The sequence below is a fragment of the Numenius arquata genome, chromosome 6, assembly GCF_964106895.1.
Source record: "Numenius arquata chromosome 6, bNumArq3.hap1.1, whole genome shotgun sequence".
Classification (NCBI taxonomy): Eukaryota; Metazoa; Chordata; class Aves; order Charadriiformes; family Scolopacidae; genus Numenius; species Numenius arquata.
In genome coordinates, this window is record NC_133581.1 from 35,844,890 (window position 1) to 35,868,601 (window position 23,712).

At 42.9% G+C, this 23,712-nt stretch overlaps 1 protein-coding gene across 2 annotated transcripts; it reads right to left on the minus strand.

The window, feature by feature from the left end:
• Window positions 1–6,669: 6,669 nt before the first annotated feature.
• Window positions 6,670–22,767, minus strand: TRAF6 (TNF receptor associated factor 6). Of its 2 annotated transcripts, XM_074149258.1 has the most exons (7): window positions 22,441–22,736; window positions 16,573–16,723; window positions 15,804–15,962; window positions 14,831–14,902; window positions 12,209–12,286; window positions 11,234–11,354; window positions 10,473–11,170 (listed from the first exon to the last, which is right to left on the minus strand). In XM_074149258.1, the coding sequence occupies exons 1-7, from the start codon at window positions 22,734–22,736 to the stop codon at window positions 10,473–10,475; spliced, it is 1,575 nt and encodes a 524-aa protein (XP_074005359.1). The 2 variants fall into 2 exon arrangements, with proteins under 2 accessions (XP_074005358.1, XP_074005359.1); XM_074149257.1 differs by having other exon boundaries at window positions 6,670–11,354; window positions 22,441–22,767.
• Between the last annotated feature and the right edge of the window lie 945 nt (window positions 22,768–23,712).

Genomic DNA, 23,712 nt, shown 5'->3' on the forward strand with positions numbered 1-23,712 from the left:
GTGCTCTGTGGGTTGTGTACTGCCTAATCCTGGAGAAAACTGTTCATAAGCCAGGTGTCCCTATCCTGTTAGAGACTGCATGTTGCAGGTGAATCCTCGGAGCTTGCTCCACCCTGTGCCCTCCTCCCTGAGAGACCTCACAGCATCACAGAATCACATGGGGTTGGAAGGGACCTCTGGAGATCATCTAGTCCAACCCCCTGCCAGAGCAGGTCCACCCAGAGCAGGTTGCACAGGAACGTGTCCAGGTGGGGTTTGAATGTCTCCAGAGAAGGAGACTCCACCACCTCCCTGGGCAGCCTCTTCCAGGGCTCTGCCACCCTCACAGGAAAGAAGTTCCTCCTCATGTTTAGATGGAACTTCTTATGTTCAAGTTTGTGCCCATGTCGTTCTGACTTTTTGTTACTGTTCATTGCCTTTCAGGAGTTTAATTTAATTTTGCACATCCAGACCAAACTGGGTGTGAAGGTAGATCCCTGAGAAAGGCTCCTCACTGCAGGAGGGACTGGGTGGGAGGGTGAGCTCTGGCTCCCTGTACACGTGGGGGTCTCTTCATTCTGCCGTTCCTCGTGGTGGCCTCTTCAAAGGGCGTCATCCTCACTGGTGTGCTCTGGTGCTGCCCTGCTCAGCTGGATTCTCACAGGGCAATAACCCTTTGTCCAGTGATTGCCATTAAGTTAAGAGAGAGGGTTTAGGTGCAGGACCTTTAAATGCATTTAGGTGCCCACCAGCACTCCAGGCCGTTACCGCAACAACCTGTGTTGCTGCCGCTGTTACAAAGGAATCAAAGGGCCTTACCCTTGCTTTTACCCTTTCTGATTTTGAAGAAAGGTGCTGGACACACACCTCTGGCTCAGAAACCTGGGGACAGTTGTACTGGACTGAGAGTATGTTAGAGTTTGTGATTTTTATTATTTTCATCTTTATATATTTTTATAAATTTTGTGCATTTCATAGAATCATGGAATTGCCCAGGTTGGAAGGGACCTTTCAGATCATGGAGTCCAACCATCAACCCGACACTGACTAAACCACCACTAACCCATGTCCCTCAGCACCACGTCTGCCTGGCTTTTAAATACCCCCAGGGACGGGGACTCTACCGCTGCCCTGGGCAGCCTCTTCCAGGGCTTGACAACCCTTTCAGTGAAGAAATTTGTCCCAATATCCAAACTAAACCCCCACGATCGGTGTGTGTCAGCAGAGAGGAAGAGTGTTTCAAACCCCAGCAAAGAGTCAAAAAATAGTGTGGAATATTCCCACTCAAGTCAAGGCACTGCTGAAGTCCTGTGGAAGACGTCCTGAAATATTGAGTAAAGGTCTTGTATATGATCTACTTGTAGTACACATTGCATTTGTATATACTTAATACACTACATCCATATTATTACATTATATCTGGTAATTTAATTAAATTAATTTAAATTAATTAAATGAAAGAAGTATTTAATTTTATATTTTATTTTTTTTTAAATTTTTGTATTGAGTTTATAATCTTTATTATCTTTATCTGAGACTCTTACAGCTGGACTGAGAATATATGAGAGTCAGAACTAGGAAGAGGTTTCAATACACCCTCTGCATTCCCAGGGTGGCTTCCATGGCTCTCCGGTGACCATGTGCACGTAGGGACCCAAGGAATCTGCGCCGCAGGCACTTGCATAGGGAGGTCTGAACTCCCCGCTGCATGCAGTTTATCGCACCTGGGTGTGATACTGATGACACTGAAACTAGGAAAACTGGTACACGTCACTTTGCCTCGGCGGTACCGTGGCTCTGTAACACCCTGCCAGCAAAATCCAAGCTCATGCCGGACTGAGACTGCCATTTATTACAGGCAGTGACAGAAGTAAAGTTACATCTTGGAGAGAAACGAGCCCGTGCATGAATAACAAAGTGGAAATAAAAACGCTAAGTGCGAGCAAAGTGTTGTAGGAAGTGACACACCAAATTCCCAGCCCCCACAGACCTTCTCCTGAGCCCCTGCTGCTGCGCGGGCAGACTAACCCCCAACAACCCCTGCTCTGTGGCAGAGGAACTGGGGCTCTGCAGAACACAACCTGCTCTGCACATCAGGTGAAATAATGTAAGGTTTGTCTTTTTGCCCTTTTTATTTTTTTTCTTTTTCTTTTCTTTTTTTTTCTTTTTTCTTTTTCCCTTTTTCTGTTTTCTTCTTTTTTCTTTTCTTTTTTCCTTTCTTTTTTCTTTTGTTCTTTTTCATTTTCTTTTTTCTTGTTTCTTTTTTTATTTTTTCTTTTTTTATTTTTTCTTTTTTCTTTTTTCTTTTTTCTTTTTTCTTTTTTCTTTTTTCTTTTTTCTTTTATTCTTTTATTCTTTTTTTCTTTTTCTTTTTTATTTTTTCTTTTATTATTATTTTTTTCTTTTTTTCTTTCTTTTCTTTTATTCTTTTTTCTTTTTTCTTTTATTCTTTTATTCTTTTTCTTTTTTCTTTTTTCTTTTATTCTTTTTTCTTTTTCTTTTATTATTTTTTCTTTCTTTTTCCCTTTTCTCTTTTTTCTTCTTTCTCTTTTCCTTTCTTTTTTCTTTTTTCTTGTTTTCTTTTTTTTTTTTTTCTTGTTTTCTTTTTTTTTTCTTTTTTTTTTTCCCCTCCAGTGTGTCAATTATCAGCTGAGATTCGTGGAACTAAGATTCTGTCCGGGAGGACTAAGAAACACACATTGTCAGACAGTTCATTGCTGGGCTTTTAGCAAGCTCTCCTCTCTGCTTTTAATAAGCTGAGGGAATGCAGGAGTGTTTTTCCAAAATTGTCAGTACCCAACTGCCTGATCACTGCTCTGCTCACACTTTGGCCCCGTCCTTGCTGAGCAGGACGAGTGTCCTGGACAAAACCAGCAGCACCAAGAGGTGACAAGGAGCTGGTGGGGACAAAGGAGCGGGATGGAATGGCTAAACCCAGGAACCTCCATGGGCTGTGTTGCCTCAGAGCTGAGTCGGAGAACAGACCGAGTCAGAACAGAAAGGAAAAGGAGGCTCATGGGTGGAGGCCAGGACGGCAGCTCATAAGGGAAATTATCCTCCTGTTTCACAGCCTCCTCCTCTCGCACAGTTTCACAAATTTTCCTATTCCATCTGAGAGGAAAAACCCGGCCTTTCGGAGCTGTGGAACCCGAGCGCTGGTTTCAGTGGAACAAACACGATGGCCAAAGGATGGTGAAACAGGGCCCTGGGCATTCAACAGGAAGATTCTCTCTGTGATGCTGTGTCTCAGGCCACACCTGCTCCTCCTCACCAGAAAACAGCAAGGTAAATTCAATTCTATGATATCGTGTATTTTTTTTGAAATAAAGAAAACTGCAGTCTTTTTGAGGGGATAAGAAGTGGTTGATGATAGTTCTGCTTGGAAGAAAATATGGGTGAGGGTGGACTCAAGCTGTGACTACTACAGAACCTCTTTCTGCTTCCTTGCAGGCAAGTGGAAATGAAAAAAAGAGAGACTAGGAAAAATGGGGACAGTTCTGTCTGTGGGTTGGGGTTTTTTTTATTGTTTGGGAATGGGAAAAATATTGCAGAAATAGCACAAACTCCTCACACGTTCTGAATCCTGACAAGCCTCAAGTAACTGTCCCACGGCTGCCTCAGAGCTCAGAGACACGTGGTTTTATCGTGGAGGTTAGGTCTAGTTGAAAAAAAATCAAAATGAGTAAAGGAAAAAGAAATGAAGGCCAGAAACACTGAAATGTGCAGGTCACCAAGACTCTCGGAGCTTATAAGGCTGGTGGTGGCACCAGGTGCTTCAGTCCAGCCTGGTCAGGCCACCCCTTCTCGATGGAGCAGACAAAGGCTCAGTGAGGGGAAAACGCTGAGGGTGCCAGTGAAGTGTGTTTCCTTCGGGCACTTCTCCTGCTGGGATAACAGTGCCCTCTTAGAGGGGTGTGAGTGCTGGTTTGAGGTTATTTTGTGGGGGGGGCTTTGGTGTGGGGTTTTTTTATTTTTTTATTTTGAGCCAAAATGTGTAATGGGCAGAATTCAACAGCCATCTTACTCCTTTTGTCCAGACAAGCCTGGTTTCCCTACTCACCAGTTTTGGCCCATTAACCTCCCATTCTACTCCCTTGTATTTATTGCAGTTACAGGTTGGGGGCTGACCTACTGGAGAGCAGCTCTGAGGAGAAAGACCTGGGAGTCCCGGTGGACAATACGATGACCATGAGCCAACAATGTGCCCTTGTGGCCAAGAAGGCCAATGGCATCCTGGGGTGCATCAGGAAGAGTGTGACCAGCAGGTGGAGGGAGGTCATCCTCCCCCTCTGCTCTGCACTGGTGAAGCCACATCTGGAGCACTGTGTCCAGTTCTGGGCTCCCCAGTTCCAGAAGGACAGGGAACTGCTGGAAAGGGTACAGCAGAGGGCTACAAAGATGATGAGGGGCCTGGAGCATCTCCCATATGAGGAGAGGCTGAGGGACTTGGGTCTTTTTAGTCTGGAGAAGACTGAGGGAGGATCTGATCGATGCTTATAAATACTGAAAGGGTGGGTGTCAGGAGGATGGGATTGGTCTTTTTTCAGTGGTGCCCAAGGATAGGACAAGAGGAAATGGGCACAAACTTGAACATAAGAAGTTCCATCTAAACATGACGAGGAACTTCTTTCCTGTGAGGGTGGCAGAGCCCTGGAAGAGGCTGCCCAGGGAAGTGGTGGACTCTCCGTCTCTGGAGACATTCAAACCCCACTTGGACACATTCCTGTGCAACCTGCTCTGGGTGGACCTGCTTTGGCAGGGGGTTGGACTAGATGATCTCCGGAGGTCCCTTCCACCCCCATATCATTCTGGGATTCTGTGATTGCACATTAAAGGCACACTCAACACTCACTGGGGCTAATTTAGGAAGTCTTGTTGACTTCTGTAAATGCTGCCTTGGAAGAGGCTTGGTCCTCACAGAACCAAAGAGCTGAAGTCACCCACCCAGGACAGGGCAGAAAGGAACTGCACAAGGAGCTCTTTTTTCCCAGATGGAACAGCCTTCATGCTGGGCTGGTGTTTTCTGGGGGCAAGGAAGTCGGCAGAACAACTGGTTTTGCACCAGTAAAGGTTTTGGCTAGAACAAACGCATTCTTCCTGTGAAGTTGCTGCAAGGAACTGGTATTTGCCCAACAGAACATGTAGTCAGAATATCCCGGTCCACGTTTGTTTTAGCAGTACAAAGTCAAGGTATTTTTTCCGAAACGTCCAGGTACATGAGACGCTTGTATGTACATGAGTGTGAATGTACTTTTATATTCCTGGCCTCTTCTGTTTCTGTGTGCTGACTTTCTGTTCACAGGCTCGGCTGCACACGCCCATTTTTCCTGTTAAAAAAAAAGGCTGTTCCTACTTCATCTCACCAAAAGAAGATTTTAGTGTACTTAAAAATATGGAGCATTAAAAATGGATTAAGACAACAGCTGCTGGTATCCAAGCATGCTTTCCTCTCCATCACTCGGGGGAGCTATTACGACCAATTTGTATGAAAGATAAAGCCATAATTAACTTGACATTAACGGCACATCATTAGATATTACGTCTAGTAAATACCACTATGCTTCCTTAGGGCAGTGATGGTGCCTCTGTACTGGGCACTGGTGAGGCCTCACCTTGAGTGCTGTGTTCAGTTCTGGGCCCCTCACTCCAGGAAGGACATTAAGCTGCTGGAGCGTGTCCAGAGGAGAGCCACCAAGCTGGTGAGGGGTCTGGAGAACAAGTCACACGAGGAGAGGCTGAGGGAACTGGGCATGTTTAGTTTGGAGAAGAGGAGGCTGAGGGGAGACCTCATTGCCCTCTACAACTCCCTGAAAGGAGGGTGTAGAGAGGTGGGTGTTGGCCTCTTCTCCCAAGGGAATAATGACAGGAGCAGAGGAAATGGTCTGAAGTTGGGGCAGGGGAGGTTTACATTAGATATCAGGAAGAATTACTTCACTGAGAGGGTGGTCAGGCCCTGGAACAGCCTGCCCAGGGAGGTGGTGGAGTCGCCATCCCTGGAAGTATTTAAGGAACGTGTAGACGTGGCACTTCAGGGCATGCTCTAGTGCCCGAGATTGTGGGGGTCTTGTGTGTGTGTGTGTGTGTGTGTGTGTGTGTGTGGTTGGACTCGGTGAGCTCAGAGGTCCTTTCCAACCATGAAGATTCTGATTCCTCAGAATTTGAAGGTCTTGACCATGACACACTCGATAGGCCATGAAGTTCGAAATCAAAACACCTCTTCCTGCAGGCCCCAGAACGCCTCTGTGGTTGAGAGAAATCAGCCAATTGCCATGAAGCAAATGCTTATTTCTCTTACTGACAGAGGGACTCCTTCGGTTTCTGATCTGAGGATCCTGCAACAAAGCTTCGACCCGCAGTTTTTTGTGGCAACCAGAACAAGTGAGCAGGATGTGGCCAGAGGTGACAGCGTGCAGCGTGTTTCAGAGCTGCATCTTAAAATTACAGGATGATGATAACACTCCATTTATCATCAATTACACCATCTTCTAGTAACGAATACAACTACCATCACCCTTTATAAGTGACAGAAGTTTTTTTTACCTTGAAATATATTCTTTGCCTTCTTGGTGCTCTCTCATTGAAAACCAGCCAACCCCGAAACCCACAAGGCAGGAACTACCGCAGGGGTCTCGCAACAGTTAATATATTTGAACAGCCATCCATATGAATAAAGATGCGACACACAGTGCACAGTTTAACTAGTTTATTTTTTAAAATCCTGTCAGAAATATAGCTATGCATTAATTACAAAATATATTAAACAATCTATCAGTACTTCCAAGGGCACAGGAGTGCTTTCATTCTGTTCAAACGCAAACCAGTACAAACCTTTAACACTGACCTCAGAATATTCTTTCGCATCCAGCATCAATATATCTGATGTGAAGGCATTTTTAAAGTAAGAACAGAAAAGCTACCCCAATTTTATTTCATCAGCAAGTTCAATCCCCTGACAGCAAACGTGACCAGGCAGATCACCAGACCACTTAAAAAACAAGTCTTTACATCTCACATTATCTGAGCTCCCACATATACATTACATACCAACATTTTTAGTAAAATAATTTTCCCTGCCCTGCAGGGGAAGACATTCAGAGGCAAAAAGAGAACACATTTGTAATATATTATAATTGGAAGATTTGTGCCATAGCAGCTTTGCAAACACGCACAGTAGGAGTGGCTGACTTAAAACACATTCAAGACAACAGAAATTTGGAAGACAGAAGCAGATAAGCCACTTTCTAAACCACCTTGAGACCCAGGAATGCTGCAAAGCATCCAGAGTTACAGAACTAAAGAACCCCATTCCTCAAGAAATTACACAGGGAACTGGTTAAACCCCTATATTTCTTCATATTTGTTTTAGAGAGAACTCTCAACACTGCATACCTTTCTCTCCCATTTAAGCAGTTCTAGGAATTGTACCTCAATTCCACCGAGGTAAAACAATTCCTCGAAAGAAAAGATCAGGTTTGGAGGAAAGGGAAAGGAAAGGAGGCTTTTTCAGTGAAAATACATTTTCACAAAGAAACTGAATCTCTTCGTGGTAACCTTAGAACAGTTGGACTAAAAGACAATAGTCGTGAAGACTGTACATTGAGACAGGAACAATGTAGACTCGCAAGTTCTTCCATTAGCCAAAGATGATCTTTTTGGTATGAGAAAGCTCTGGAACTGCAGCTAAAATGAAGAGTAGCTTGGGAGGTGGGGAAAAAAAAGAGGAAAATGGAACACGTAGATGAACAAACATTTCATTAGCATTTATAATTTTTCACGACAAGAAAGATTTAACTGATACTTAGCAGATTAGCTCTGAAAGTCTCTCACGTAAAACTCTGGCATTACAGTAATTTAGCATCACTCAGAGTTCTACTTGGCAAAATTAAAATACAAACCAGTAGAATAGCAGCAGTGAATAAAGCATTTGTATCACTGTGGCCAATACAGCATCGTACACGCAGTAACTTTCTATTTCCTATTGCTTGTGCTCTCGTACAATATTAACCTGAATCATTTAAACTCCTGAACCTACCACCAAACCGAGTCTCCTCCCAAGGCAGAAGTACGTCAGATCCAGCAGATAAGGCTCAAAGCAAACATTCAGTTCATAACGCAAAGCTCCAAAAGAAAAGAAAGTATTAATGCACTTAGTGGGTCTTGGGTATAAACTCTTAGAACACAAAGGACATTTTTGTTCCTATCGCTAGGGTTGAGAAAGGAACTGTGGCAGGCAGGAGGTCTCAGATCACAAATGTTTCTTTTGCCCCTTCCCCCCCAACCACCTCAAAATAAGGAGAGGAGAATGGTAGTCTTTGAGCATCTCGGAAAAACACCTGTAACGAACACGGGCTGGAAGTGCGTGGAGAACTGGCGCACGGTGCCTCCTGCGGACAGCGGGTCTGGGCACAGCCACGTGAGTTAAAAGCTCTCGGTTGAGAAGGGTTTAACTACGAGGAACGCTCCAAGAGAGGACACTCCAAAACAGCTCAGCTGATAAGATGAGGCTATTCAGTATAAAAACCATCCAAGAGCTTTCAAAAGACAGTTTTAAAGCATGGATCTTTTCCTTTTTTGAGCAATATATGCTGACCTGCTGACCTGTCCTCTAAACACAGAGAATACACTAAATTAAAGTCAACAAGTGACTGCGTTTGCCTTTAGCCAGGAAGCTCATGTTTCAGTAGTGACAATACTCCAGTGAGCACAATCCTTCAACTAGTAGGCTCTATCTGCAAAATAAATTTTATTCATCTGGATATGATGAACAAAGTGGCAGGAACTTTTAATCACAGGCAGAGTATCCTCCCAAATCAATATATTTACATTACTTACAGCAGTCTTTCATGAGCCTTGTATATATTCAGCATATGCACTTTCCCCACCGATGGCTCCCACGGGATTGCTTTGATGAGGACGAGCAGTTGGAATACTCTTCAGTATCTTTTAGGTTGCAGTGTCTTAAGTCCTTAGGTTGTTTCAGCAGCTTGGGGAAATAATTTCCATATGCTTATGTATGGCTTACTCCTTTCTTCGGTATCACACGGTGTACTTAACTTGTGGGGTGAACAAAACTTTTTTTCTTCCCTCCTTTTAAAGACAAAGTTCAGAACTTTGTCAGCACCACGAGAAGTTAAGATTTTTAGCACCAGTGAACTTGAACTCCTCAGCTTTGGTCAGAACTACCATTTACATGGCACACAAAGCATCAGTAGAGAAGACAGCAATACGTGCAACATTAGGAAGCTCATGAATTCTTGACGCAGTGAATCTAGTGTTTGGTAAATGAGTAACTATGGAAGCCAGATTTTTTCCTAAGAGGATGACAATTTTTCCTCACATTGTCTAATTAATAGGCTTTTCTTCCCCTCCAAAGCATTGAGTGGCCCAGCTCCTGTTGTCAAATGGGACAGGACATACCCATGACAGCTGGATGTTGGTATGGCCAGATGTGCACCGAGGACTCACAGGAGATGACACAAGGTCATACGTCACCCAGAACACCAAGGGAACGCTGGCACAGACGCAGGTCACAAGCTCAGCTTTGGTACAAATTCAGGTTTCAACAACAGCAGAACAAGTTCTGCATTGCCCTGTCTCATCAGTATGTACCTCTGCTCACGTACCCACTCCTGACCCAAAAAGTGTCCGGCGCGAGGAGGAGATCCCACCAGCACAAAGGTCTCTTACTCAAACGGTGCACTTTTATCCATCTGGTGATGGTGACTGACATTCTGGGGCCAGAGCACACACTTACAAAAAGATTTATCAAAATAAAGAGAATTAGGGGAGTACTTTCAGACCACAGATATTTCTCCAGTGAAGTCAGCTCAGAGTCATTTCACCCTCTCCGCACCACTACCATGTGTCACTCACAAACACCAGTATCAACTCTACACCAACACGCAACTTCCTGAAGGCAACTCCGCGGAGGAGGAGGGTCAAAGCCCACCTCAACCCTTGGTGATGGACGCAAAGGCTTAACCTGACTTTGGATCTCAAGAGAAGCATAGCCAATTCCAAATTCTAGATAAGTCAATATTGAAACTGTCTTAACTTTCCCAAGCTCTGTGAAAAACAAACAAACAAACAAAACTCCCCTCACCTTTATCAATTTGACTATTTCCCTGCTACAGTATTTATTCCAAGGCACTGAGGTGAGAAGATTCACAGGTCTTTTCTGACATGACTTAAGTTTTACCAAGGCGAGATGTACACGTACTTCGATAGGATTTTCTCATAGGCAGTTAAGTTTTAATTAACAGCACTTCATTTAGTTAGCTTGCTACAGAAGTAGCTTATTACTTTAATGGAGAACAATACCAAGTATTTGAACACAGCAAATACAGCAACAACAAAGTTCTATTCAGGTGAAGATCAACTATGTTGGCAACTATGATCTTTTCCAAATGCAGCCCATATGGACATGTTGTAAGCATGTTTGTAACTGTGGGAGAAGCACTGGTGGCTCCATTCCTCCGGTTAAGACTTATGGTCTACATAGCTCCATCAGTACTGCGAGACTGAAATCCTTCTCTGCGAAGACTGTTTAAATCTAGACGAGTTAGAACTTCACAGCGCACCAGAAGGGTATCATCCTTTACGAAGGTTCTTTGTTTCAAGGTTTGCAGGTGCATGAAAGTCACATAACCAAACCCTTTTGGATTGCGGTGAATTGTTGGTCTCTGGAAGGCTAGTAACTCCGGCTTGGCCTCCATGACTTCTTCATGATTCTGCCTTTCAGGGCCTTCTGATTGATCCAAAATAGAAAGTCGTATAGTGCCTTGGAAAGGCCAAGGCAGATGGCTGTCATATTCTCCTTGCATAGTGTGGACAAACAGAGAGATAAAATTAGCACAGCGCTGAGCGTTTGGTAACTGGATATGCAGCCGCAAACACAGCTTGTAGCCAGGCTTTCCGGTATAGAAGCCAGGGCTGTGCATTACAACAGGTCTCTCTTCTTCCTGGGCTTTCTGAAGTCCACTGAAGTTCTCAATCTTCCAGATATAAATACCATTACACTGCTGTGCCTCCATTTCAGTAATCTTTGCCTCCAAACTTCGGATAGTACGTTTGAGCTCTGCCACATGAGTGTTCTGAGTCTCCATTTTGGCAATGAGTTCTCTGATTTGGTGATCTTGTCTTACCAGACGGCCTTCCAACTGCTGAATAGTTTCTTTGAAGTTTGCAACTTCTGGATTACAATCATACGCGGCATGTGACACGTGCGAGAAGAGGGCAGGCTCAAAGGGCAGGCCATTGATGAAGGGTACAGGATTTGTAGCAGTAACACTGATATTTTGAAAACTCTGAGCCATCATTCTCATGTGAACCTGAGTGAACTCCTGCATGTGTCGTGCCAGTTCATTCCTTTGCATCTAGAATTTAAGAGATCCAACATTAGGAACATATCACAAATTCTCTGCAATCACATCTTAAGTGTGGCACTGAAGAAAATCCAACAACAAGTTGCTTCTCTTATGGGAGAAAAACTGGAATATGAGTCAAGGACAGGTGACACGACAAAGCAGTACTTTACCAATGGAGGGCTCCAAATTTAAGATCACTCTTACAATAAACAAAAAAAGAAGTTCAAACGCGTGTGGGTAAATACTGTTCAACTCAAAATAGTGACATGGTGAAAAAGTGTTACTGACAAACATACATTTAGTATTTTTTCTGTGTTCTAAATCAGCATTGTATTCCCTTCATTGATTTGCTACAATGCTCCGCAGTACCAAATACAAAGGTGTATGCGAACTGATGTGGAAATGATGAAGGGAAAAGATCCATTTTTACAAAGAGGTATTAAACAGCTAGAAATAAGAGTATCCAGATGAAATAATTTTAGAATTTAATAAAATTCAAAGCACTGTGAGGTTTTCTTCACTGAACTCTAAGAGCCATAACTGTATTTGGTCACAACTTTGGAAGAAATGCTAGAAGCTACTTTATTGACATGAAAGCTGAGAAAACCCTCATGGATTAATGAAAGCAAGTTCATCAAGCAATTCACTCACAAAGTTTTTTTTAAATTTGAAAAAAACTTTTGAAAGGCAATGTATCAACATACAGTATTTTAGAATTAAGATACCTCAAAACAGAAAAAAACCCCCACAAATCACTGGAGATTTGGGCTGGTGAATGAGACAAGAATAGGAAAAGAGATTAAAAAAACCCCACCAAAACCATGCAGAAAGTCTGCAATTAATGATTCTGATAAAAGGCTTACCTTTTCAGGACACCCAAAGGCACTGTAAAAACACGGCACTGGGGCAGTAGGACAATCATTGTCATAATGGTTAGGCATCTAAAACAAATCAGATTTGAAATTAATTTTTCCATCAAGAGTATTCTTTTATATCATCCTAAAAGAAAATGGCTGGATGGACTCTGAATAGGTACCTGAAGTCAGATCAGTTTATACCCATATAATTTCTCAAAGAAATATGGAAGTTTTGAACAAAACTGTTAGCTGCTGATAAAAATTTTACATCCTCCTTGTATGTACTTGAACAATTCATTGCCTTTGCTCTTGCATTAGACAACAGAGAGCAACAGACGTCATTTAGCTGAGCTTGTGCAAAGCGTCTGACACTGTCCAGTATGACATCCTGGTCTCTAAACTGGAAAGACATGGATTTGACGGATGGACCACTCGGTAGATAAGGAACTGGCTGGATGGCCTCACTCGGGGTGTTGTGGTCAATGGCTCAATGTGCAAGTGGAAGCCAGTGACGAGTGGCATTCCTCTGGGGTCGGTAGCAGGACCAGTGCTGTTCAACATCTTTGTTGGAGACAAAGACAGTGAGACTGAGTGCACCCTCAGCAAATTTGCTAATGACACCAAGCTGTGTGGTGCGGTTGACACGCTGGAGGGAAGGGATGCCATCCAGAGGGACCTGGACAGGCTGGAGAGGGGGGCCTGTGTGAACCTCATGAAGTTCAACCAGGCCAAGTGCAAGGTCCTGCACCTGGGTCAGGGCAATCCCAGGCACAAATATAGGTTGGGCAGAGAATGGCTGGAGAGCAGCCCTGAGGAGGACTTGGGGGTGTGGGTGCATGAGAAGCTCAACATGAGTCAGCAATGTGCGCTGGCAGCCCAGAAAGCCGACCCCATCCTGGACCGCATCAAAAGGAGCGTGGCCAGCAGGGCCAGGGAGGGATTCTGCCTCTCTGGTGCGCTCTGGGGAGACCCCACCTGGAGTACTGTGTCCAGCTCTGGAGTCCTCCACACAGGAAGGACATGGACCTGTTGGAGCAGGTCCAGAGAAGGGCCACAAAGATAATCCAAGGGCTGGTGCATCTCTCCTATGAAGACAGCCCGAGAGAGTTGGGATGTTCAGCCTGGAGAAGAGAAGGCTCCAGGGAGACCTTAGAGCAGCCTTCCCATCCCTAAAGGGGCTATAGGAGAGATGAGGAGGGACTCTTGATCAGGGAGGGGAGCCATAGGATGAGGGGGAATGGTTTTAAACTGAAAGAGGGGAGATTTAGATTAGATATTAGGAAGAAATTCTTTGCTGTGGGGGTGGTGAGACCCTGGCCCAGGTTGCCCAGAGAAGCTGTGGCTGCCCCATCCCTGGAAGTGTTCAAGGCCAGGCTGGATGGGGCTTTGAGCAACCTGGTCTGGTGGGAGGTGTCCCTGCCCAGGGCAGGGGGGTTGGAACTCGATGATCTTTAATGTCCCTTCCAACCCAACCCATTCTATGATGCTATGACATTAGAAAGCATTCAAGTTTTCTTGCTAGAAGAAATGCCTTTTGTTTCTAGCCTATTCACAAGCTGGATCACAGTCCCTTCTGAAGCACCACTTGCATATACTTCTTGTGTCTTACTTCATTATCCTCTTCCTCAAAAATCTCAAGTTACTTCCATTTTCCTTATGGTCTGTGTTTTCCAGACCCAATTATCTCACTGCTCTGGATTCTCCCTATTATGCCCACCTCAAAAGCTGAAGAGTTTCAGCTGAGGTCTTATGAACCCTAAACAGAACAAAGGATAATTCTGGATTTCACAGGCAAAATACCTGTTTATACAACCCAGTATGTCTGCCATGTTTAAATATCAGGATGAAGTAGATCACAAGCTTAATATAGGTCAGCCATTAATTCTAAACCATTGCCTAGTTTAGCATTCTCTGTTCCCTACTTTTGCAGTTCATTATTCTACCTAAACAGATTTTTGCCTTTATTGCTAATATACTCAATCCTGTTTTTCAGAGTATTTCTCCAATTTGACAAAACCGTTCTTTATTTCAACCCAGGTCATTAACATAGTTGCCATCCCATTCAAACAGGGATAGGCTGCAAATTCAATAACAGTTACCATTTTCTTGTCAATGAAGTAAGTTGCTATTGAATAGAAGAAATAATAAGGGCTACTATGATAGAAGCAGAATTCCAGACAGGAGCTACAGTTTGATTGTGAATAATTTATAGCTACTTTCCAACAGTGCCTTTCCAATTACAAATACTCTCCCTCTCTGCACAAATCAAAGCCTTGTCTTCTAGTGTCAGCTAGTGTCAGTAACCACTGGCAGCTACTTGGTATTGTTCAACCTTTGTTCAAGATGAAAAACATGCATCATGGGCCCCTATCGAGAAGCTGTTTACCAAAACAATGTGATTTCAACCAAAAATCTTGCGGAGGTTTACCAGACTGCACCTGCAAACTGGAGCAGCATTTAAGAGTATTGCACCTGCACTGGATGCAACATTCTGAGAGAGAGCGAGAGAGGCAGAGATTTAGTAGCTAGTAGACAAGCTGTTTCCTCAAGTTTAATTTCAGATTAAAGAAGCAATGTAAATACAAAACATCCAACCCAGACTAAAAATGGAGAAAGGCAGTCTCTTACCTGCTCTCTGATGAGCACTGTGTTGCAATATTCACAAAACACATTGGCGAGTGGACAGGTTTGGTCATGAAGCTTAGTTATCAACCAGAGAAAAAGAGAGGAAAGAAAGAATCAATAAAGCTATACAATTCAAGAGAGCGCTAATCACCTCTGATGTTATATTTTTATTTACATTTCAAATGTTGCGTTTAGCTGTATGTAACTGTGAAACAAAGACAATCCCCTTACCCTGGATAGTATGTTTTCTGTAATTACTGTTTTTTCCTGGACTCATACAAGAGATTCATAAAGTTGCAGATATTTTATTTCCTAAAGCTTTTATGCTCCAAAGGAGTCTGAATTTATCCCAAAGTTTCTGAAATTCATGTTCAATTGCAGTAGAACTATATTAAAGTTTTTTTTTTTCTATTATTGGACTATATGAGGTATTTTTGTTTGACAATTCACAATATTGATACCATAAAATTAAGAGCTCTTGAGATAAAACATATTCGTACGCAAATGAAGAAATGGAAGCTCAAAAATCAAAGGACCATCCTCAGCATCACCCAAGTAAAAAATGCAGAGCCAGGAGAAGAATTCAGAAATGACTTTGGTCTCGTGTATTAGCAGCTATCCCCAAAAGATGCATCTCCTGACACATCCTTTCTGCCTGGCATAAAAACTGTAGATAAAAATATTGCTTGTGTCTCACTTCAGTAGTAGATGCTGGCCTCTCCGATGGTAAGGACAAAAATCAGTGGTTCTTATTCAAGCCTTTTCTCACCACAGGGTTCCCAAGAATTGCATTTAAGCACAATCCTCTCCCCAGCTTTCCCCTGTTCCAGACTAATGTCCTGAGTCTGCAGCCTCTCACCTGCGCAGCACAAACAGCTCTTCTACACCAAAACCTATTTTTTTTCCTAACTGATGTTCCATTTACAAGCAAACCCATGTGAATGAAGGTTGAAGGACTAAGACTCCTGCTAAGTACCTCTTTATCTTCATAGGCCATAGATGTGGCACAGTTGGGACAGCAGACTTGTCGCCTCCGACACTCCTGCGTCATGTGCTCTTTCAGATGGTTCTTCTGGAAGGCTCCTTGGCACTGTGGGCATTCCACAGTGGAAAAATCACACTGCAACTGGTGGTCCTGAACAAGGAGAAAAGAGGGATTTGATCCTACAAACAGGTACTATTGTCTCATCTGTTTTCAAGATAAAGTACAGCAAAGAGGAAGAAACTGCAATCTTTCCTTCATGCAAAGAAATCCTTATACACTGATGTTGACTTTACCAAGCCTGTTATTGGCCTGTTACAAAGATCAGGGCTTCGTGTATTCAGAGCTTTAAGAATGCTCTCAGGCAAAAAATTTAGCTTTATGTTTATCCTTTTAACTGTATATTATTTTCCAAAACAATCATTTCAACTAATATATCTAGCTGCTTTGAGGCAATATTAAACTGACTGTAGGGAACTTGTGTGAGGTACAGATACAGCTCATCAAAAGACAAACGTGAATGACCCTAAAGAGAAAGCTGCATTAGTACAATTTTCAGGCATGACGACGTTCACTTGAGAATCAGATAATTACAACTAAAGACTCATCAAAAAAACCCACCAAACATGCAGCTATCATCTTGAATGAACAATGCATTGAATCAGTGTAAGCAGGTATCAGGTATGACCGTCTATGGTAAGTTATTTGGAGTTTTTACGTGTCCATGCAAACATGGTTCCATATTTTGAAAACTAATTCTCACCTCTAAATGCCTCAGCTCCATCTTCATATTGCAGCCCTTGTTGGGACACTTAACCGTTAATGAAAGGATTTCCCGTTTAGCGAAGTTATCAGGAAAAAGTTGATTTTCAAGTAGAATTTCGTTGTCTACTGGACATTTGTGACCTGCATCTCTACAATGCAGAAAAGAAAAGAAGAAGAGATTCCAAGTTTCCTTTGCCCTTCGTTTAAAATATTTTTACGCCAGCAAGACAACTATAACACATTAAGATATGTCTGAAAACAATGGCATTTATGTGGCAATTACCAGATAGTACGCAATGTACACCAGAGAAATTGTTAACACACAAGTTTCACTAGAGGTGGCATGACTGGGATCACAGCACTTGTCTAACTCAATAGTTTTTCTTTGGACAAATGCCAGGACAGATACTCTGGAAATAAATTTGAGGAAAACGTAAAGAAACCTCAGAAGGCCCCGCTTCTGTAACTACTTCACATAGCTCAAACATCACAGAATATTTCACGTATTATTTCAAAACAATCCTTTAAAGATTCTTGGACCTTTTCTACTTTCTTTCTCACTTTATAAACAGCCAAGGTGATCACAGCTGAGAGAAAAAGCAAAACCTCTTGTTTTCTTCCCAGATTCACTTCATCTATTTGCCACCACTTTTCATGTAGCCCATTTTGCTGCTTTTGTTGTACAACAATTTGGTCAGTTGGTTGTCCTTCAATTTGTACAGCAAAGAAGGGTGAAAAAAGTCCAGATACAAAAATTACTAACAACTATGAGAATTACACTGGTGGTGTAACGAAGCCACCTGAGCAGCCAACGGAGTGGATGACAGTGCTAACTAGCCGACGTTTAGAGTCTGATGGTGGAACACGGGTGCATGGAACTTGCTCAAGAGAACTAACAGCCTGTTCCACTTCTCCAGGTTCTGTCTTGCTGCATTTAAGCACAAGAATCTTTAAAAACAGAGCAAAAGAGGGATCACCTCCACCAAATTTTCCTTTAAAATATGCAGTATCAGCTCATCTCTGAAAGCAGTAGGTGAACTTATATATTCATAATGAAGGAATACAGCTGAAGAGGCACAAGGGATCAAAGCTTCTGAGCTGATGTGCTAATGGAAACACCAATAAAATGGAAAAATGCATGGGGTGGAAAATATGTCAGAGAGCACTTGTGGTCCAAAGACCAAAGGCCAGATCATTGTCACTGCCTGTGACCGTAAGGGGAAGCAGAACCAAGTGGGCTGTGGAGAGCATAAGGGAATTTGTGTTCTTTGTTGGAAAAGGAAATAATTGCTCAGCAACTCCTCCCTCAGCAGTGCTGCCAGAGGAAGCAGGGGTAAAGCTGAGACTTCAGAAAGAGACAATGAACTTCCTTTCCTAGGTTTTGCTTGCAAAAGCTAGCTCACTGAAAGTCTGAGAGTCGTACTCCTAAACAAATGGAATAAAGAAAACACCTAAAGCGCCATTTAGTTCCGTAGCTCCCTGAGCTATGAGCAGCGTGCCGGTCTTTGTCACAACTCAGAAACGTTCCCTCGCTTTGCAGGCAACCTACAGCAAATCAGCATTCCCAGGTCTAACTCGGTTACCAACACCCTGGTTAGTGAAGTACGGTGCCAGTTCAGCAGGCCTGCTGTCCTGGCTCGAGGTAAAACTCTCTGAAAGTCATGGCGTATTTTTAAGACTAGTCTGCTTCCAGAGACTGATAAAACGTGATTGTTTCTAATTTATGCCAAGGAACGGTGTGCAGAGAGGCTCTTGCTTATACTTATTGCTCTGACAGCCAAGCTCAGCTCGTTTCGTTATTTGCCCTGTTAGAGGGTCAGAAGCAGAGAAGCCTAGAGGGGTCCCACCTGTGGGGAGGAGGGGACAGGAGAGGTGACCCCAAACTGACCAACTGGGTGTTCCATGCCATCTGCCTCACGCTCAGTATAAAAGCTGAGGGATCCAAGGGTCAGCTCTTCCTTCAATGGCTGATGTCCGAGGAGGACCCTGTCGGTTCGTCTGCCTTTGATCTCGATCTGTGTGTTCCTGGCTCCAGAGCTGGAATCCAGTTCCCATCCGTCACTGAGTCCAGTCCGGGACTTCCCCAGTGCCCGCTGGTGACATCATCCTGGGAGCTTGATACGGTTTTGTATATACTGTATCTATTTCATTATTTCCTTTTTATTTCATTATTAATACGTCATTAGTTTAGTTTTTTCCTAAACTCATAAATCTCTTTCTCTCTCTCTCTCTCTCCTCTCCCTGGAGCAAGGGCTGGGGGGAAGAGCATCTGTCATTCATTTCAGTGGCCAGCCCGGCCCCAAATGTGACAGCCTGCTGGTGAGACAGCAGCCTTCTCTCTACACAGAAAAGCTAATCATATATAATAACAGCTAGCAACAGATTATTTTTAAATAATGATTACCAGATCCTCAGTTTAAATAACTAGCAAACAAAAGGTAAAATACGAATGAATGGCAATTTTCCAATTTAGTAGTAGGAAAAGAGCAATAACTTATTGTAGTATATTAAACAGACTTCTAACAGCATTTACAAGTATTGGGATTGTGTTTAAAAGGCTGCTTAGATGCATTCACAAAGATGTTGCTATACATTTCCTATCATGGAATTAAGTTTATCCACCTCAGTTCTAACTTATGTTACAGCAGAGGCTTTCCTATGCTGGAATTATTTATCACATTGGGCTTTGCCACCCACAACCATACCTGTGAAACAATAATCATCTGCTACAAAGTACAATTAATATTCCTGTAATATCCCTCAAAATTAAAATATAGGTATGAAAAGTAAAGCCAGAATAATTTTGTTTAAAAAAAAAAGCCTGCTCCATGATTTTGGCAAGTGAGCAGTTTAACCTAAAAGCTGGAACAGTTGGTGTACACTCTAACTGCACCCACACCGGCTGTATGACAGGCTGCAAACACCCAAAGCTGTCCTTGCTGCCCCAAGTCAGCTCGTAATTCCGCTTTTCTGATAAACAGAGGTTATGATATTTGGCGAGCTCTACTACAAGCCCTAAGTGGGCTTTGACCTAAGACACAGGAGAAGAAAGAGCAGAGTGAAATTTAATTAGATACTGCATCTGAACTTAGTTCTTCTAGAATTTCTAATCAAGTACTTTGTAACGTTTGTAAAATATTATTTGCAGTTATTTAGGTAGATAAGCTTCTTCATTACCATGACTCACGGCACTTCAAAGCACTTCAGACAGCTTTATTTAAAAAGATGCCAAGGCTTTCTGGGAGGCAAACATCTACTGTGATCAAATCCATCTGGTCTAATCGTGTCCCTCACATTGTAAGATCTAAACCTCTGGTCTTTAAAAGCTTTTTAAAAAAATCTTTCTAGTTGCAGCCACAACTTCTTCAACATGGACAACTACAATTGCTTGTGTAAGTCCTAAGAAGCAATTACTCAAAAACTACTTGTCCATCCTTCATCATTTAAAATCCATAATCTCTGCTTTCACTTGAGCTAGACAGCGGGCAAATGAGGCATAAATAGAGGCAATTTTTTCCTGATCAAATAAAGGCTGTGACAATCACTTAATGAAAAAAACAGTACTTAGAGAATGTAATAATCATTTTCCATTTTCATTTTAGTTCTGCAGAAGCTTCTCAATGACATCAATCAATACAGTACTGCAGACATTACATACTCCAAATCAATATTGTGCTGTAGACACTACCTACTCCAAATCAGTAGCTTAATCCATGGAACCCAATTAAGATGCGGTTCAGCCCTTCAGGGACTCAGGGGTCTGGCACTTCAAGTTGTCTGCTCTGCCTTCACAAGCGTTCCCTCAAATCGCCCTCCAGAGACAGATTTCAGTGAGGAACGAGGGAAAACATTTACGATCAGTGAAAAATCTGAAACATCACAGTGATGATGTTGAAAAACACTCTAAGTTGAAAAATGCTTTCCACCTGTGTTTAGTATTCACTGAAACACTCAACGCTATCTATAGAAATGAAGTAAAGGAAAGGGTGTAAAAGCAGCAAAAGCTTTTGGCCGTTGGAACTGTTTGCAGACCTAAAACTTTGAGCAGAGCAAATGCTCTGTTCATTTCAAAAGGAAGAGGAACCATTTTCCACGCCTGAGGTTTAAGAAGGAAGTTTCTTTACCTGCTACGAGATGTTCCGTTCTGATCATGGGTTCACTGCAGTTCCTCACTCAGTCCTGGGGGAAATTCTAACCCAGGACTGTAACTGTGCAGCTCATCAGCAGAAGGATTAGAAAACAACAAGAACACCTGAGGTGTTAAGACTGGAAACGAGACACCCATTTTTGATAATTTTAAGTTTAGTAATTTTCCCCTCAGTTTTCAACCTAGGAATTCTGTTATCTTTGAAATGATTAGTGAGTAGACATTTCTAAAGCTCAGCATACTTAAGCACTGACTAATTTACCTTCAGGATTTATAGACATCATATTCCCATGAGAAGGTTTAAAGATTTCTTTTCTTTCTTCTAGAAATACCCAAGTTAAAGAATAGTATAACAACTGCTACTGCCAACAAATAGAGCAAACTCAAAGACAGCAAGTAAGGGATTCCAAAATTTAATGGCCTTTCTTAGTACAAACGCCTAGTTCAATTCTTACAAGCACGCATGAAATTAAGTACATTAACCTCCTGAAAGAATTTAGGTTGGAATGTGCAAAGCAAAGGCCAGAAAGTGAAGCCAACTGCTTGTGCCTGGGGAACTGGATTAGAGCCAAAGCTGACGGGTTCAGGTTTGGGCAAAAGCATCGCCTCCTTCCACATGCCTGGCTGATACGAATCTGTGATGCAGTTGGGCAAGACCTGTGGAACTTTTCTTGCAGAATTAGGAAAGTATTGAACAAGGGAAGGGACTAAGGGAGCAGGGTGCTCTCACCGCACGGTTAGTGAACTGAGTATCTCTCAGCTTCCTCCGCAGAATCCACAGGCGAGTCACTTTTTATGAATGAACACTGGTGGCATTCTGCATTTGCTGGAGAATGAAATCTGCATCCTTTCCCCAGAAATACTGACCAAATTAATGTTAACAAGAACTGTGCTACAAACACACGGAAACTTCTGGAAATTTTTCAGGAAAATAGCCTGCTCTTTTGCTATTAAGTTTGCCTCCTCATACTCTGCTCCAACATTTCCCACCTTGATCTAAAAGGGACGTCATGAAGAAATACAGTAGCATCAGATACAACAGTGGTAGAAGCTACAGGGAAGCCCACAAAAACCCCACAAAATGCTGTATTCAAAGAGCATGGTTGCTGGCATACTATTCATTTAGCGAGCTACAAATGACAAACCATGGAGAAAAAGAAATGGAATAAAACTAAGGATAAATGGTATGGAAAACCAATCGAGAAAGCACGGTCCATTTTGCATGCCAAAAATTAATGCCTGAGAAAAACAAGGTTGTACGGTAACATCAAAGACAGTTTGATGATCTTTACACAAAGGTGTGCAAAGTAAGTTTGGAAATTAACCAATTCTATGTGTGGGTGACATAGAATTAAGTATTTAGATTCCTACCAAAGCACTGTGACATTTGAGCCAAGTGAGCAATTGAGAAGAAAAAATCTGGCCTATACTAAGAAGGAAAACCCCTACAGCATAACATCTAGCCTTCTACCAACGCGTTCCCATACTCACTGACACGTGTGGGACCCTGATGACTATTCCAGCTGTGAGGGAAGCACACTCTACCAGTGAACCTTCTGCCGTTCCTTGCTCTTTCCCTCATTCATTTTTATGACCCAGCCTGGTTTTGCCTCCATCTCTCATTCCCACTCCCCCAAACACCACCCAGTTTCTCTTCTCAATGCTTTGTTCGAGACTATTCCCTCATTACATTCTCTTCCTTTATAACTTTTCCTTTACCTTATTGATTTGACAATGCAGCCTTTGCAGAAGCGGTGTCCGCAGGGTGTCTGCACTGCTTCCCGAAGAGCCATCAAGCAGATGGGACATTCGTATTTGCTTTCCAAGGGCGGATCGAACTCCACATCGTATCCTTGCGTCTCCTCCGTGACAGAAGCGGGAGGGTTTCCTGTCCCACTGCTGAGGCTCACGCTGTCGTCCTTGGCTCCAGCGCTGCAGGCACTGGCCATGGCTGCGCAGCAGCCGCTTTCCGCGGCGCGGGCCCCGCAGACGCTGTCACTATAGAGCAAGCTCATAGTAGCTGGGATGGGCTACACGGAAATGCTCTGCAAGATGACAAAAACATGTGTTAATTCGAAATAGTCCCAGACCTTCCTTTCCAGTCAAGAACAAATTTTAATTCTGAATTGAAAGACTGGAACACGGGTACAGATCTGGTTCTACTCAAAATCACTGGTTTGGGTTTGTCCCAAAATCAATTTCGAAATGGATCATACGCTTAACTGAAAAAGGTTGAAGTTCTCTCTGGCAGAGAGGCACACACTCTGTTGAAGCACCATGCTGGACCCACCAGGACAAGCACAGGGGTCAGGAGGACGGGGACACCCAAGGAGGGTTTGAAGGAGAGGGCGATTGGAGCAGGAAGCCCAGATAGGGAGGGAGGGTTTGTGCTGGGACTGGTGGTTTGAGAGAGCACGTGGAAGAGACAAACAGGAGAAGACGATGAAGATGGTTAGGGAGAGATAAAGCAAGAAACTTCTCTGCTTCTCAGATCGTCCCTGGATTCTTTGTAGAGTCCAAGGAAAATTGTTGTCCCAGTTTTTTTTACCTCTCTTGTGATACACAGGAGAGAGGACTGCATCCTGCCGGCCTAGTTCAAATACAAACACGCTTTTTTGTAATCTCTTCATCTGACTACCTAATTTCTGTAAAAAGAGGAATACTCTTTCTCCTTGCTACGTTAAATGAAAATGCCTCTTTACCACTTCAGTGTTCTGATCACTTCTGAAGTATTATTCACTTCTAAAGCATTCAAATACAATTTGCATGAAAAATGCTGTACAAAACAAGTTTTATTGGATGACAATAGCTCAATTACAGATTTTCCTCAAAATGAATAAATGTTATTTAACTTTTTCTGCATACGGTGATTCACAGTATTGGTTTCAAATCAGTTTAGATGTGTGTCAGCAAATAAAACGCAGGTCCAAACACCCCAACCAAGCAGCTGCTGTGCTGCAAAAGAAATTCAGATATACAGCACTGCTGGTA